The sequence below is a fragment of the Arachis ipaensis genome, chromosome B9 (genome assembly GCF_059453495.1).
Source record: "Arachis ipaensis isolate K30076 ecotype BB chromosome B9, ASM5945349v1, whole genome shotgun sequence".
In the NCBI taxonomy this organism is placed as follows: Eukaryota; Viridiplantae; Streptophyta; class Magnoliopsida; order Fabales; family Fabaceae; genus Arachis; species Arachis ipaensis.
Window position 1 is genome coordinate 64,963,312 of NC_142444.1, and position 15,978 is coordinate 64,979,289.

Here is a 15,978-nt window from a genome sequence, read left to right on the forward strand (position 1 = left end):
GAGTGCTCAAGCAAGAACCAAGAAGAAGAGAGATCAATTCCCCTTCTCAATTCTCCCAGGAAATTCAAAGTAAAAGCTCAAAAAATAAAAATGACAATTAAAAGGAAAAATTCAAAGTAAAAAGTAGCTCCCCTATTTACATCAAACTAACTCCTATTTATACACTTTCTATTCTTGGATTTTGGAATTTGGGTGGGCTTTTGATTTGGTGAAGAAATGAATTAAATTGGATTTTTAATCCAATTCCTAGCCCAATTTGCACCTCCAGGGGAAAGCTCAGTTGGAAAATCCAACTTAGCTTTCAAGCATGCTCCAACCGTGTCAAGTGTGGTGTGCGTCCCAGCCTTGGTGTGCCAAAGTGTGAAAGTTCAATGCTCAGTTGGAAAAACCAACTGAGCTTTCCTTGTGTTGAGCTTTGTTGCGCCAATTTGGTGCTGCCCGTGTCATGATGCGCATGGTTTCCTTCTTGGTGCGCCAAAATGTGGGGAAGGATGGGAGAAGTTCCAACTTAGCTTCCCTTGTAGCGCCTTTGCTTGTGGCCTCAAGGTCCCAGGTTCAACACTGGGTGGAGGAAGTGGAGGAAATCTTTGGAGCTAATTTCCTTGGTTGAGTGGGTGCTCCTCCTTATGTTTCAAGGAATTCCCAAGTTCGAATCCTGGAGGAAGCATTTTAGTTCATTTCTTTGCAAGCTGAATGGCGCTCATCCCTTGTGTTTCAAAGAATTCCCAAGTTCGAATCCTAGAGGAAGCGTTTTGGCTTTTTTTTCATGATTTTCCTTATGCTTAGCAATATAATGCAGCGCTCAGTTAAGTAAAGCAACTGAGCGCCTTTGCCTCCTTGGAGTAGCGCCTTCCTTTCATCCTTCAGGTGCAAGGTTCAAGCCTTGGTGAATGCTTTTTGGCCAATTTTTCTTGTTTTCCTTGCAAGGAGCGTTCCTTGCTTCCCTTGGGTTATGAGTTCGAAACTTGGTGGCTTCATTCCTTGGAATTTTGCTTTGAATTAATTTGGAGAGGTCCCGATAAAGTTAACTTAGTTAACTTAGCTTTGCACCAATTCCTTGCTTTCTTTAGTGCTAAGTTAACTATTTGAACTTAGCTTTGTAGCTTGCCTTCTCCTTCCATCCCTTGTGAAGCTCAGTTAGCTTTTTCAACTTAGCTTCCCTTTCTTCCTTGATGTTGGCCACGTTTTTGCTTCCCTTGGGCACGCTTGTGGCTTCCTTTAGGCACATTCCTTAGGCCACGCTTTTCTTATTTTCTTCTTTCTTCACCTACAAGCAATCAAAACAACCAATCAAAGTATCACTAAATTCACAAGGTTTATAAATCATTAAAATTCAATTAAATTTAGCTTAAACCTCATGATTTAACATCAATTACATGGTGGTTGATTGATTCAAAGAAGTCATACATTTTTAATCCAAATTACTTTCTTAGAATGCAAGAAAGTGCATAAAACCTAATAAAAACAATGAAAAAGGCTAGTGAAACTAGGCTAAGATGACTTGTCATCATTTATCATATAGTTGTTTTAGCATTTTTGGTTGTGAATTGGAAAAACATTGTGAATTGTTGAAACCTAGTTGATCCCCTTTGCCTATGAATTTGCTATGATTGGAAAAGGTGTAAACTAAGAAATTTTTTTTTAGTTTTCTGAATCACAACCTTGCATTAGAATAAGCTTAGCAAATATAATGAAAATTTCCAAGAAATCCATTTCTAGGGCACCACCCTAATTGGTTGAAAAGTTTTTTAGGACTTGCCTGAATTATACACCTTGTGAATCATGTTTTGAGCAAAAAACACAAAAATGTGAAGTTTTGAGCCTGATTGTGTGGTTACATCATATGACCACTTATTTTCATTCTTGTGTGCATTATTCTCTTCCTATGAGTGTAATCTTTGATTTGTTTGATTCTTTATGTCCATTATTTTATGTATACATGCATTTATATGATTGAGGCCATTTTTCAAATAGCTCACTTACCCAAATAGCCTACCTTTTATCTTCCATTGATAACCAATTTGAGCCTATGCTTAACCCACTTATTCTTAATTGTAGCATATTACAAGCCTCGGTGAAAAACAATAAATATTCCTTGTTTGGATCTTTGATTAGCTTAGGCTAGTGAGAGTGTTCATCACAAGATTTTGGGAAAGTTGGGTACATTGGGTAAGAGGTAAAAGCATGTTTTGTAGTTGTGTGAAAATCTTGGGAATTGGGTACACACTCATATATTAATCATGTGTAAACCATATGCATTGATGTTCTTGTATATATTTTAGTTTGCAAAAAAAATAATAATAAATAAATAAATAAATAAATAAATAAATAATAGAAAAAGATAGAAAAGGAAAAGCAATAAAAAGTGGAGAAAAATGTCCAAAAGCTTAAAAGTTCAATAAATTCAATGCATATGTGTGGTGATCAAAAAGAGAATGCATGAGTGTGTGAAAAAGTGAAGAATGGGTAGTTAGGTTAGTTTAAATTTATATAGGTTGTTATATAGGTTAGGTGGGAAGTTTAAGTTAATCAAAGATTCAAATCTCAAGCTCACTTGACCATATGCACCCTACCTTGACCCTAGCCCCATTACAACCTATGGGAAAGCCCTCATGATATTTGTATACATGCATAAAGTAATTTTTGATTGTTAGATGAGAAACAAATCTTGGAAAGCATGATAAGGGAAGAATTGAGTGAATCTTGCAAGTTTGTAAAATCTTTCAATGATTTAATCCAATTGTGGTTTGCTTTGATTGCTATTGCCTTAGCCCTTGTGCTTGCATGTGTATTCTTGGAGATTGATTTAATTTGACTGAGCCATTGCATTCATGTAATAGGTTGCATATAAATAGATTGCATTTAGTTAGTTTGCATTGAATAAATGTTGATACCCCTTTGCTTCTTTCTTGATTTTAGCATGAGGACATGCTTAGTTTAAGTGTGGGGAAATTTGATAAATCCCGATTTCGTGGATTATCTTGTGCTTATTTTAGGGGATTTTATCACCTTTTCCCACATTTATTCAATGAAATAGCATGATTTTGTAATTCTCCCTTGAATTGTGCTTAGTGTAAAAACATGCTTTTTAGGCACTTAAATTGGTGATTTTAACTCACTTTAATTCCATTCGATACCTTGATGTGTTTGTTGAGTGATTTCAGGTTCATAACGCTTGGATGGAAGAAATGAGGAGAAAAGCATACAAAGTGGAGAATGCATGAAGAAACAAAGATTGGGAATGCATCGATGGGCGCGCACGCGTACAAGGCACGCACGCGCAGAAGTGATTTCACATAGAGACGCGCACGCGTACATGCCGCGTACGCGCGGATGAAGAAATAGCCAATCGACGCGCACGCGCACATGGCGCGTACGCGCCGATAGTCACACGTGACCCACTTAAAGGCAAAATGCTGGGGGCAATTTCTGAGCTGCCCAGGCCCAAATCCAACTTGTTTCTGAGTGTATTTCATGCAAAATTGAAGTCCAAGCAAAGGGGGAGCAATTAGTTAGTCAACATGAGTCTTTAGTTAGTTTTCTAGAGAGAGAAGCTCCCTCTTCTCTCTAGAATTAGGTTAGGTTTAGGATAAATTATCTTGGATCTTGAATTAATTACTCAATTTTATCTTGGTTCCTTCATAATTTCTTGTTTCTACAACTCTATTCTTCTGAGTTCTCTTGTCAATTTTACTTTTATGCTCTCTTTTGTGATGATGAACTCATGTTGGATTTGGTTTACATTTAATGAAATTTGATGTTGATGTTTCTTTCATTGATGAATTAAGTTGTTGATTTACTCTCCTTGCAATTGGTAGTTGTTAGATTTTATTATTCTTGCATATTTACCATGCCTTCCTTTATTACCCACCAAGTGTTTGACAAAATGCTTGGTTGGGCTTTAGCGTAGATTTTGAGCATTCTTGGCTTGGAAAGAGTAATTGGGCAATCTTGAGTCATTAGTGTCCAATTTAGATTGGTGATCTAGAGTTGTTAGTTAATATCATTCTCAATGACTCTAATCTCTTGCTAATCCAATTAGTGAGTTGATTAGGATTTTTGACTTGAGATTAACTAGTCTTGTTTGACTTTCTCTCATGGAAGATAACTTACACCTTCTTCCAATGTTGGAGATGACGAATTAAGATAAATTCTTGTTAAGTATTGTTACGATAAACGACTAGGATGGAAAGCCTGTGATCTCAATCCTTGCCATGAATGTCTCTCTTTCTGATTACTTTCTTTAATTGCTCTCTTTACTTTTCTTGTCATCTATTTTATCGCCCCTTTTATCAACCAAACCCCCTTGTATTTTCATAGCCAATAATGGACCACTTCATTGCAATCCTCTTGAGACGACCCGGAGTCTAAATACTTCGGTTAATTCTTATTTGGGGTTTGTATATGTGACAAAACCAAATTTAATTTGATTTGAGGATTGACTATTGGTTTGGACTATACTAACAACGGAATTATTTTGTGGAATTCCGAACCAGTATAAATCCTTGTATTAAGGTCACCATAGGAGTGCAAAATGCTTGGCAGGTATGCATTGATTGTTGGAAGTTAAACGCCGCAACAAGGAAAGACCACTACCCTTTGCCATTCATTGACCAGATGTTAGACCGACTTGCAGGTAAATCTCATTACTGCTTTCTTGATGGTTTTACTGGCTACTTCTAGATACATATTGCTCCTGAGGACCAGGAAAAGACCACATTTACTTTTTCCTTTGGAACCTTTGCTTACAAAAAGATACCATTTGGGTTATGCAATGCACCCGCCACCTTTCAGCGGTGCATGAATAGTGTCTTTTCCGATCTTAGGAAGAGTTGTCTGGAAGTTTTTATGGATGATTTCAGCATATATGGTATTTCTTTTGATAGTTGTTTGGAGAACTTGGCCAAAGTCTTGGAGAGATGTGTCAACACTAACCTTGTCCTCAATTTCGAAAAATGTCACTTCATGGTGAGGCAAGGTATAGTGTTAGGACACATAGTTTCTGACAAGGGCATTTCTGTGGACCCGGTCAAGGTTGATGTTATTAACAGTTTACCTCACCCCCATTCTGTGAGGGAGGTCCGTTCCTTTTTGGGGCATGTAGGATTCTATAGGCGCTTTATCAAGAATTTCAGCAAGATTGCATTGTCATTATCGCAGCTACTCCAAAAGGACGTGGACTTTGAGTTTGATAGTGCTTGTGTGGAAGCATTTGTGGATTTGAGGAGAGCTCTTACCATGGCACCAATTATGAGGGGCCCTGACTGGATGCAACCGTTTGAAATCATGTGAGACGTGTCAAATTATGCTGTAGGTGCCGTGCTTGCACAACGCGATGGTAAGCTCCCTTACATCATTGCTTACTCCTCAAAGACATTGGTGTAAATCATGTTGCTTGTATGCGAAGTTTGTATTCGTAGATTTTGATGAATGACAAACCAACAAACGACATGAAAGACAAACCAACAAACAACTTGAATGAACAAGCATGTTGAAAAATCAACCAACATTCAACATTGAGGAATGAAGAGTTGAAAGCAACACAACAACAACAAGAAACTCAAGTCCACAACATTTGAAGACAAGTATAGTGTCTTAGGACTTAGGTAACTTCTTGTTAAGAACCAATTGCTAAATCTCTCAACACACACTCACAAAATGTTTTGATGCACATCTTGCAATTCGATGCTAGCCAAATGGTTTAAAAAACTTGTTTTCAAAGGTACAAAGGCATAGGAATTGACTCCAACAAGTTTGAGATCAATCCTAAGTATTTTGAAGTGATTTTAAGCCATTCTTTAAGGTTTGCATCGATGCACACTCATCTTGCATCGATGCAAAGCATGCGACGACTTGTTGCATCGATGCAAAGATGTTTGCATCGATGCAACCTAGCTGAAAATTCAAATTTCAGCTTCAAAGACACATTTGCATCGATGCAAAGTGTTATGCATCGATGCAAATGATTCAAAAACATAAAAAACGGCTAGTTTTGACAAAACGGCTCCATCCCATTAACTCCCCAACGTTTCTAAGGTTTGGGAAGCCTATAAATAGATGGATTGAAGCCTTATTTCACACACGTGAGTATTTGCAAACTATCTTGTTCATATTCTTTCATTCTACACATTTTTAAGGTGTTATAATACACAATTTGAGAGAGCAATATCAATTGGTTCAATAGTGCTAAACTTGTAATCATACACTCTTCTAGAGAGTACTCATTTCATCTCAACAATTCTTTGAGAATTGTTTTCTTGTAACACTTTGTAAATTGGAGTGTGATCTCCAAGGTTGAGTCAATAGTTATAAACACTATAGTCGGTGAGGATACCAAAGAAGTATACTAAGTACTCAAGGCAAATCTTAGAGAAGGTATCTCTAAGTGGAGTGGGTTAGTATACGAGTGGTGATCATATACCGTGAGGTGTTAGAAACTAAGGACTCGGATTGTAAAAGGTTTTGCGCGAGCACCTTGAAGCTTGGCAATAGTGGAACTTCTCAATAGCGATTGAGAAAGAAAGTGGACGTAGGACAAGGATTGTGCCGAACCACTCTAAATAGCGTTTGCATCTCTCCAAACTCATCTCTTCAATATTATTGTCTTTTACCTTTGAGCAAATAAATTGTGATCGAAAAGTAGCTTCGTAAGTACTTAAGGAATAGCTTAAGTCCGATTGGTGAAAAGCTTGATCAATTTATTTGAGTTGGTGTCTATTGGAAAGTAAAAGCTCCTTATAAATGCTTAGCAATTGAGTAAAGCTCTTGGAAAAATACTAGTACAATAACACTTTTGTATATTGTCTTTAACTTTCGCAAAAAGATTCATTGTTGTTGCAATACTCAATTCACCCCCCTCTTGAGTAATTGTGCACAGGTTCTACAAGTGGCATCAGAGCTTAACCCTTTGAAAGACTTAACCGTTTAAGGGAAAAGATCATGGCAAGCACAAGCTTTAACAACAACAACACTAGTGAAGGTAACTCAACCGCTAGACCTCCTCTTTTTAGCGGAACAAATTACTCTTATTGGAAAAATAAGATGAGAATTTGGATCCGTTCTCAAGATGTGAGAATTTGGAAAGTGATTGAGAATGGAAATCACATTCCAACAAAGACAACAAGCGCTAAAGAAGGAGAAGTCTCCGTCTCAAAGCAAGTACCGAAAGGAGAAGATGAATATAGTGACGATGATTGGAAGAAAGTGGCAATGAATGATAAAGCCATCAACTTCATTCATTGTGCACTTAACGAGCATGATTATATGAAGATCTCTACATGTGAAACCGCTAAAGAGATTTGGGATAAACTCCAAATCACTTACGAAGGAACCGACCACGTTAAAGAATCAAAGGTATTTATGTTGGTTCATGAATGGGAAAATTTTAAAATGAAAGATGAAGAGAGCATTGAAGAAGCTCTTGAAAGACTCTCCAAGATCTTCAACAACCTAAGCATGCTTGGCACAAAATACAATGATAAACAAATTGTGACCAAGGTGCTTACAAGCCTTACACCAAAATGGAACTCCAAAGTGAATGCCATTGTGGAAGGAAGGCTCTATGATCAACTTACATTTGATCAACTACGAGGTAATCTTCTCACCTATGAAATGACTATGCTAAATAGACAAAAAGGTGAAGAAAGCAAGAAGAAAAGTCTCGCCCTTAAAACAACATCACTACAAGAAGAGAGTGATGATAATGAAGAAGAAGGAGATGAAGAATTTGCACTCTTATTAAAAAGATTCAATAAGTTTGCAATGAAGAAAAACTTCAAGAGCAAAACAAAGGTACCAAAATGCTATGAGTGTGGAGAAGTTGGACACATTAAACCCAATTGTCCAAAACTTCAAAAGGAGGACAAAAATAAGAAATTTAAGAGGAAGGAGAAAGCATACATATCATGGGAGAACGAGGATGAATCCGACTCCGATGACGACGAAGTTGCAAATCTTTGCTTAATGGCAAGCGAAGAAAAGGTTAGTGATGACAACTCCACTTCTTTTAATTTACAAGATGAATATGATGCCTTACTTGAAGTGTACACAAAACTTACCCAAGATTATTCTCTCCTAAAGAAAAAGAATATGGATCTTTTAAAACAAAATGAGATGTTGAAAAACGAGAATATCAATCTTGGAAAAGATAAGTGTAGCACAAGTAGTGATCCATACAAATCTTGTAAAATGCATGAAAATGAAATTACAAATCTTAAGAACACTTTAGCTAAGTTCAATGAATCTTCAAAGAACTTAGATAAAATGTTGAAAAACCAAAAGCATGTTCATAATAAGGAAGGTTTAGGTTTTGAAAAAGGAAAATTTAAAAATACTAAAACTCCTATTAGGCAACCGCAAGCCCAAAAGGCAAGCATGCCTAAAAGGAATGAAGCCTTTAAACATCCTCCTCAACATGCTTCATTTAGAAATTATAATCACAATGCATATAGATCAAAAGATGTTGCATTTAGGAAACAACCTAGGCAACCATTTAGAAACATGCATAGGATGCATAATCCAAATGTCATATGTCATTATTGTAATAAACTAGGTCATATAGCACCCGTATGCTTTACTAGAATTAAACATATAAACTTTCGTAGTCAAGATACGAGATGGGCACCTTATGGGCATTATACTCATACTAACCATCAAGGACCCAAATTCACTTGGGTACCTAAATCCCAATTTTAATTGTTTTGTAGGTACGTGTTGGAGCTAAGGATACAAATTGGTATGTTGATAGTGGATGCTCCAAACACATGACCGGCGATGAATCAAAGTTCACCGCAATAGAGCCTACAAACGGAGAAAACGTGATCTATGGAGACAACAACACCGGCAAAGTAATCGGCGTTGGAAAAGTTGGTAAAAATTCTTCTACCTCCATAGATAATGTTATACTTGTCAAAGGTCTCAAACATAATCTCATTAGTGTTAGCCAACTTTGTGACAAAGGAAACTTAGTCACCTTTGATTCAAAATGTTGTTTGATAAAAAGGCAAGACACTAATGAAATTGTGCTAATTGGGCACCGTGTTGACAATGTATACATGATTAATCTAGATGAAGTTTCCTCAAATGATGTGAAATGCCTTGTTAGTAAAAATGATGAAACTTGGTTATGGCATCGTAGAGTAGCTCATGCTAACATGGACCATCTTAGCAAGTTGGTCTCTAAAGAGTTAGTAATTGGCTTACCAAAGCTACGTTTTGAAAAAGACGTCCTTTGCGACACATGTCAAAAGGGAAAACAAGTAAAGGCCTCTTTTAAATCCAAAAACATTGTTTCAACAACAAGGCCATTACAACTTTTGCACATGGATTTATTTGGTCCTTCTAGGACTATGAGCTTTGGTGGCAATTACTATGCTTTAGTTATTGTTGATGATTACTCTCGATTTACATGGACCTTGTTCCTAGCAAACAAGAGTGATGCATTTCGAGCATTCAAAAGATTAGCCAAAGTTATTCAAAATGAAAAGAATTTGCATATATCATCTATTAGAAGTGATCATGGTGGAGAATTTGAAAACAATCTTTTTGAAACTTTTTGTGAAGAAAATGGCATTGAGCATAATTTTTCCTCTCCTAGAACACCACAACAAAATGGTGTGGTTGAAAGGAAAAATCGTCATTTAGAAGAAATGGCGAGAACTATGCTCAATGAGGCTAATATTCCTAAGTACTTTTGGGCGGATGCGGTTAGTACCGCGTGTTATGTTATGAATAGGATTATCATTCGACCTATTCTTAAGAAAACACCGTACGAATTGTACAAAGGAAGAAAGCCAAATATTTCCCACCTTCACGTCTTTGGCTGTAAATGCTTTATTCTAAATAATGGAAAAGATAACTTAGGCAAATTTGATGCTAAGGCTGATGAAGGAATCTTCTTAGGCTACTCTTTAACTAGCAAAGCTTTTAGAGTATATAATAAACGCATCATGACTATGGAAGAAAGTATTCATGTCGCTTTTGATGAAACTAACCGTTGTTGTGCTAGAAAAGATTTTGATGAAAATGTAGAAAACTTTGATTCACTAAATCTGAATGGTGAAGACAAAGAAAAAGATTTAAATGAAGCCTCTACAAGCTCAACAAAGGATAGTGTTCAAGTTGAAGAAATTGAACCATCACAAGCACAAATAAATGCACTTCCAAAGGACTGGCGTACTTCAAAGGATCATCCTCTAGACAACGTTATTGGTGATGTTTCGAAAGGGGTAACAACTCGATCCACTTTTAGAAATTTATTTGCATATAGTGCTTTTGTTTCTCAAATTGAACCATCTACCATTGAGTCCGCAATTGATGATGAACATTGGGCTATGGCAATGCAAGAGGAGCTTAACCAATTCAAACGAAATGACGTTTGGGAATTGGTGCCTAAACCAAGTAATCAAACAATTGTAGGAACAAAATGGGTTTTTAGAAATAAACTCGATGAAAATGGTACAATTGTTAGAAACAAAGATAGATTGGTAGCTAAAGGTTATAATCAAGAGGAAGGCATTGATTATGACGAAACTTATGCTCCCGTAGCTAGATTAGAAGCTATTAGGATGTTACTTGCTTTTGCATCCTCTTATAACTTCAAACTTTATCAAATGGATGTTAAGAGTTCCTTTCTTAATGGTTTCATTCAAGAAGAAGTATATGTTGAACAACCTCCCGGTTTTGAGGATTATGAAAATCCTAATCATGTTTTTAAACTCAAGAAAGCTCTTTATGGTCTTAAACAAGCTCCAAGAGCTTGGTATGAACGTTTGAGCAAGTTTTTAATGGAAAAGGGTTTTAGAAGAGGGAAGGTTGATACAACTTTATTTATCATGATTGAAAACAAAAATATCCTTTTGGTACAAGTTTACGTCGATGACATAATATTTGGTTCAACTAACGAATCACTTTGCAAGTTTTTCTCAAACCTCATGCAAAGTGAATTTAAAATGTCCATGATGGGCGAACTCAACTTCTTCCTTGGTCTTCAAATCAAACAAGGAAAAGAAGGAACTTTCGTTAGCCAAACCAAATATTGCAAGGAATTGCTCAAAAGATTTGGAATGGACAATGCTAAGGCAATGGACACACCAATGAGCACTACTTGCTACCTTGACAAAGATGAACAAGGTAAAAACATAGATGTAAAGAAGTATAGAGGCATGATAGGATCATTACTTTATCTAACGGCAAGTAGGCCAGATATCATGTTTAGTGTATGCATGTGTGCGAGATACCAAGCTAATCCTAAGGAATCTCACTTAAGTGCGGTGAAAAGGATTATGAAGTATCTCATAGGAACATTAAATGTTGGATTGTGGTATCCGAAAGGATCCACTTGTGATTTGATTGGTTATTCCGATTCCGATTTTGCCGGTTGCAAATTGGATAGGAAAAGCACTAGCGGCACTTGTCACTTGCTAGGAAACTCTCTTGTTTCATGGCATAGTAAGAAACAAGTAAGTGTAGCCTTGTCTACCGCCGAAGCCGAGTATGTAGCCGCCGGTAGTTGTTGCGCCCAAATTTTATGGATGAAACAACAACTTGTGGACTATGGACTCATGCTTGATCACATTCCTATCAAATGTGATAATACTAGTGCAATAAATTTAACCAAGAATCCGGTTCAACATTCAAGAACCAAGCATATTGAGATTAGACATCACTTCATAAGAGACCATGTTGAAAAGGGTGATGTGGTTATTGAATTTGTCGAAACTAGTAAACAACTAGCGGACATCTTCACTAAACCTTTATGTAAAGAAAGTTTTTTTAACATTCGAAATGAACTTGGTATCTTGGATTCTAATCTAATATGATTTGTTTGAATTCATTGCATTTATATTACTATTTTTGTATCTCTTACTAACTTAAGCATTGGAGATATCCAATTAGCCATTGTTTTGTAGGTTTATGAGTTGATGAATGAGTGATTAATCTTGAGGTAGATTGAAGAATTTGAAGATTATAAACAATGGAGGATCAACAAATTGAAGTTTATAATGGTTTAAGTGAGTATATACATGATGGAACTCAAAGGATTGAAGAAAGAACCACCAAAGAGGATAATGATGATGATGAAGACCAAGATTGATTGTCTCCTCTTCATCAAGTCACTTTTTATTACTTTATGTTTATTTGATTATATGAACTGTTAAACTAACTCCTAGTAAGCTAAGGATTTCTATTATGGTTTAAATACTTTGATATTTCCTTCATAATTTTGTTTAATGATTAATGCTTGTATGCTTATTTGGTGAATAACTCAAAATAGGCTTGGTACCCCTATTTTAAGTTAATGTGCATGCCTTGATATATTTCACTTCTTTAGGGGAAATTATGCATGCTTGTTATATATAAAAAGAGGAAATCAAATTCTTTTTGAAAGGGGGAATATCTCATCCTTGAGATTAATAGAGATATTGAACTTAAAAAAATTCATTGTTTTATGCATGCTTCTATGACACATTTCAAACTCCTTTCTTTTTGATAATGTCAAAAGGGGGAAGAAAAGTTTGAGGATATTTGAAATTTTGAACTTTTGAAAAAGAAGAAGTTTAAGGATTTGAAAAGAAGAAATAAGTTTGCGAAACAATGTTTTCAAAAAGACTTCCGCTAAGCAAAAACTTTGATATCTAAACCGTTTTCTTTGATAAATGCCCTTTAAGGGAACAAATGCACATATTTAGGGGGAACTCCTGCAAAAATTTTTTGTGAAGTCTTCTCCAAAGCTTTCTATAAAACAAAGTGCATTATTGTTGCTTTCAAAATCATTTATAAATGCATATCCTCAAAATTGGTTTGTCATTATCAAAAAGGGGGAAATTGTAAATCATGTTGCTTGTATGCGAAGTTTGTATTCGTAGGTTTTGATGAATGACAAACCAACAAACGACATGAAAGACAAACCAACAAACAACTTGAATGAACAAGCATGTTGAAAAATCAACCAACATTCAACATTGAGGAATGAAGAGTTGAAAGCAACACAACAACAACAAGAAACTCAAGTCCACAACATTTGAAGACAAGTATAGTGTCTTAGGACTTAGGTAACTTCTTGTTAAGAACCAATTGCTAAATCTCTCAACACACACTCACAAAATGTTTTGATGCACATCTTGCAATTCGATGCTAGCCAAATGGTTTAAAAAACTTGTTTTCAAAGGTACAAAGGCATAGGAATTGACTCCAACAAGTTTGAGATCAATCCTAAGTATTTTGAAGTGATTTTAAGCCATTCTTTAAGGTTTGCATCGATGCACACTCATCTTGCATCGATGCAAAGCATGCGACGACTTGTTGCATCGATGCAAAGATGTTTGCATCGATGCAACCTAGCTGAAAATTCAAATTTCAGCTTCAAAGACACATTTGCATCGATGCAAAGTGTTATGCATCGATGCAAATGATTCAAAAACATAAAAAACGGCTAGTTTTGACAAAACAGCTCCATCCCATTAACTCCCCAACGTTTCTAAGGTTTGGGAAGCCTATAAATAGATGGATTGAAGCCTTATTTCACACACGTGAGTATTTGCAAACTATCTTGTTCATATTCTTTCATTCTACACATTTTTAAGGTGTTATAATACACAATTTGAGAGAGCAATATCAATTGGTTCAATAGTGCTAAACTTGTAATCATACACTCTTCTAGAGAGTACTCATTTCATCTCAACAATTCTTTGAGAATTGTTTTCTTGTAACACTTTGTAAATTGGAGTGTGATCTCCAAGGTTGAGTCAAGAGTTATAAACACTATAGTCGGTGAGGATACCAAAGAAGTATACTAAGTACTCAAGGCAAATCTTAGAGAAGGTATCTCTAAGTGGAGTGGGTTAGTATACGAGTGGTGATCATATACCGTGAGGTGTTAGAAACTAAGGACTCGGATTGTAAAAGGTTTTGCGCGAGCACCTTGAAGCTTGGCAATAGTGGAACTTCTCAATAGCGATTGAGAAAGAAAGTGGACGTAGGACAAGGATTGTGCCGAACCACTCTAAATAGCGTTTGCATCTCTCCAAACTCATCTCTTCAATATTATTGTCTTTTACCTTTGAGCAAATAAATTGTGATCGAAAAGTAGCTTCGTAAGTACTTAAGGAATAGCTTAAGTCCGATTGGTGAAAAGCTTGATCAATTTATTTGAGTTGGTGTCTATTGGAAAGTAAAAGCTCCTTATAAATGCTTAGCAATTGAGTTAAGCTCTTGGAAAAAAACTAGTACAATAACACTTTTGTATATTGTCTTTAACTTTCGCAAAAAGATTCATTGTTGTTGCAATACTCAATTCACCCCCCCCTCTTGAGTAATTGTGCACAGGTTCTACAATTGGACACAGCACAATCCAACTATACCACTACGGAAAAAGAGCTCTTAGTCATTGTTCATGCATTGGATAGATTTCGATCTTACTTGCTAGGCTCCAAAATAGTGGTATACACGGATCAAGCAGCTTTAAAGTATTTGTTGACAAAGAATGAGTTGAAACCTAGACTCATACGTTGGATCTTGCTCTTGCAAGATTTTGACGTTGAGATTAGGGATCGAAGTGGGTCACAAAATCTAGTTGCGGACCATCTAAGCCGCCTTGAAAATCTTAAATATGACTCGTTTCCGATTGACGACTCATTCCCTTTGGATAGTTTGTATGCTGTTTCGGATAGTTTTCCTTGGTTTGCACCAATGGCGAACTACTTGGTGGCTAACAGCGTCCCTCCCAACTTTTCAAAACATCAAAGGGATAAGTTGTGGCGTGATTCCAAATATTATATTTGGGATGACCTTCACTTGTGAAAAAGGGGAGTAGACCACGTAATTCGTAGATGTGTCCCAGAATCCGAATTCCAACCCATTCTTGACGCTTGCCATTCATCCAAGTGTGGTGGTCACTTTAGCCCACAACGGATGGCTAAAAAGGTTTTGGATTATGGATTCTGTTGGCCAACATTGTTCAACGATGCTAACCAATTTTGTGTATTGTGTCACCAATGTCAAAAATCCGGAAATGCATCCCAAAAGGATGAAATGCCTTAACAACCTATGTTGTTTTGTGAAATATTTGATGTATGGGGCATCGACTTTATGGGACCCTTTCCTAACTCAGGTGGATATATGTACATTTTATTAGCAGTTGATTACGTATCAAAGTGGGTAGAAGCGATACCTACCCGCCTTAATGACGCTAATACTGTAGTCTCTTTTATTAGAAATAATATTGTATGCCGCTATGGATCGCCACGAGCAATCGTGAGCGACCAAGGTTCCCACTTTTGTAACAGGAAGATAGAAGCACTACTCAAGCAGTATGGGGTACTACACAAGGTTGCAACCGCTTATCACCCCCAAACAAATGGGCAAGCGGAGGTGTCCAACCGAGAGATTAAATGAATTTTGGAGAAAGTGGTGAGTCCACAAAGGACAGACTGGAGCTCTCGATTGGGAGATGCATTGTTGGAATATAGAACGGCCAATAAGATCCCGTTAGGGAATAGTCCCTTTCAGATCATCTATGAAAAAGCATGCCACCTCCTGGTTGAAATTGAGCATAAGGCCTATTGAGCGGTTAAGCAGTGTAACATGGATTTCACCAAGGTGGGTATAGCCAGAAAATTGCAACTGGAGGAGCTTGAATGTCTTAGAATGGAGGCATATGAGAACACTCGAATTTACAAGGAGCAAACTAAGGCATTCCATGATCTCCATATCCGCAAGAAGGATTTCAAGGAAGGTGACGAAGTTCTCTTATACAACTCTAGACTCAGATTCATGCATGGAAATCTCCGTTCAAGGTGGGATGGTCCATTTAAGGTAAATGAGGTGAAGCCCTATGGTGTGGTCGAATTATTCTACCCTCAAAGTGGTACAACATTCAAGGTGAATGGCCATAGGGTAAAGAACTATCATGGCTATAAATCACCGAAGGAGTTGGAGGTGTACCTACTTCAGGATGCACCCAAAGGAGGAGAAGCTTAA

General features: G+C 36.7%; 1 protein-coding gene across 1 annotated transcript; it reads left to right on the top strand.

The window, feature by feature from the left end:
• Positions 1-15,582: 15,582 nt before the first annotated feature.
• Positions 15,583-15,978, top strand: LOC107615613 (uncharacterized). Its single transcript, XM_016317664.1, has one exon. The coding sequence runs from the start codon at positions 15,583-15,585 to the stop codon at positions 15,976-15,978; it is 396 nt and encodes a 131-aa protein (XP_016173150.1).

Coding starts and splice junctions, on each gene's coding strand:
- LOC107615613 (XM_016317664.1), top strand. CDS start 15,583: ATGGATTTCACCAAGGTGGGTATAGCCAGAAAATTGCAACTGGAGGAG.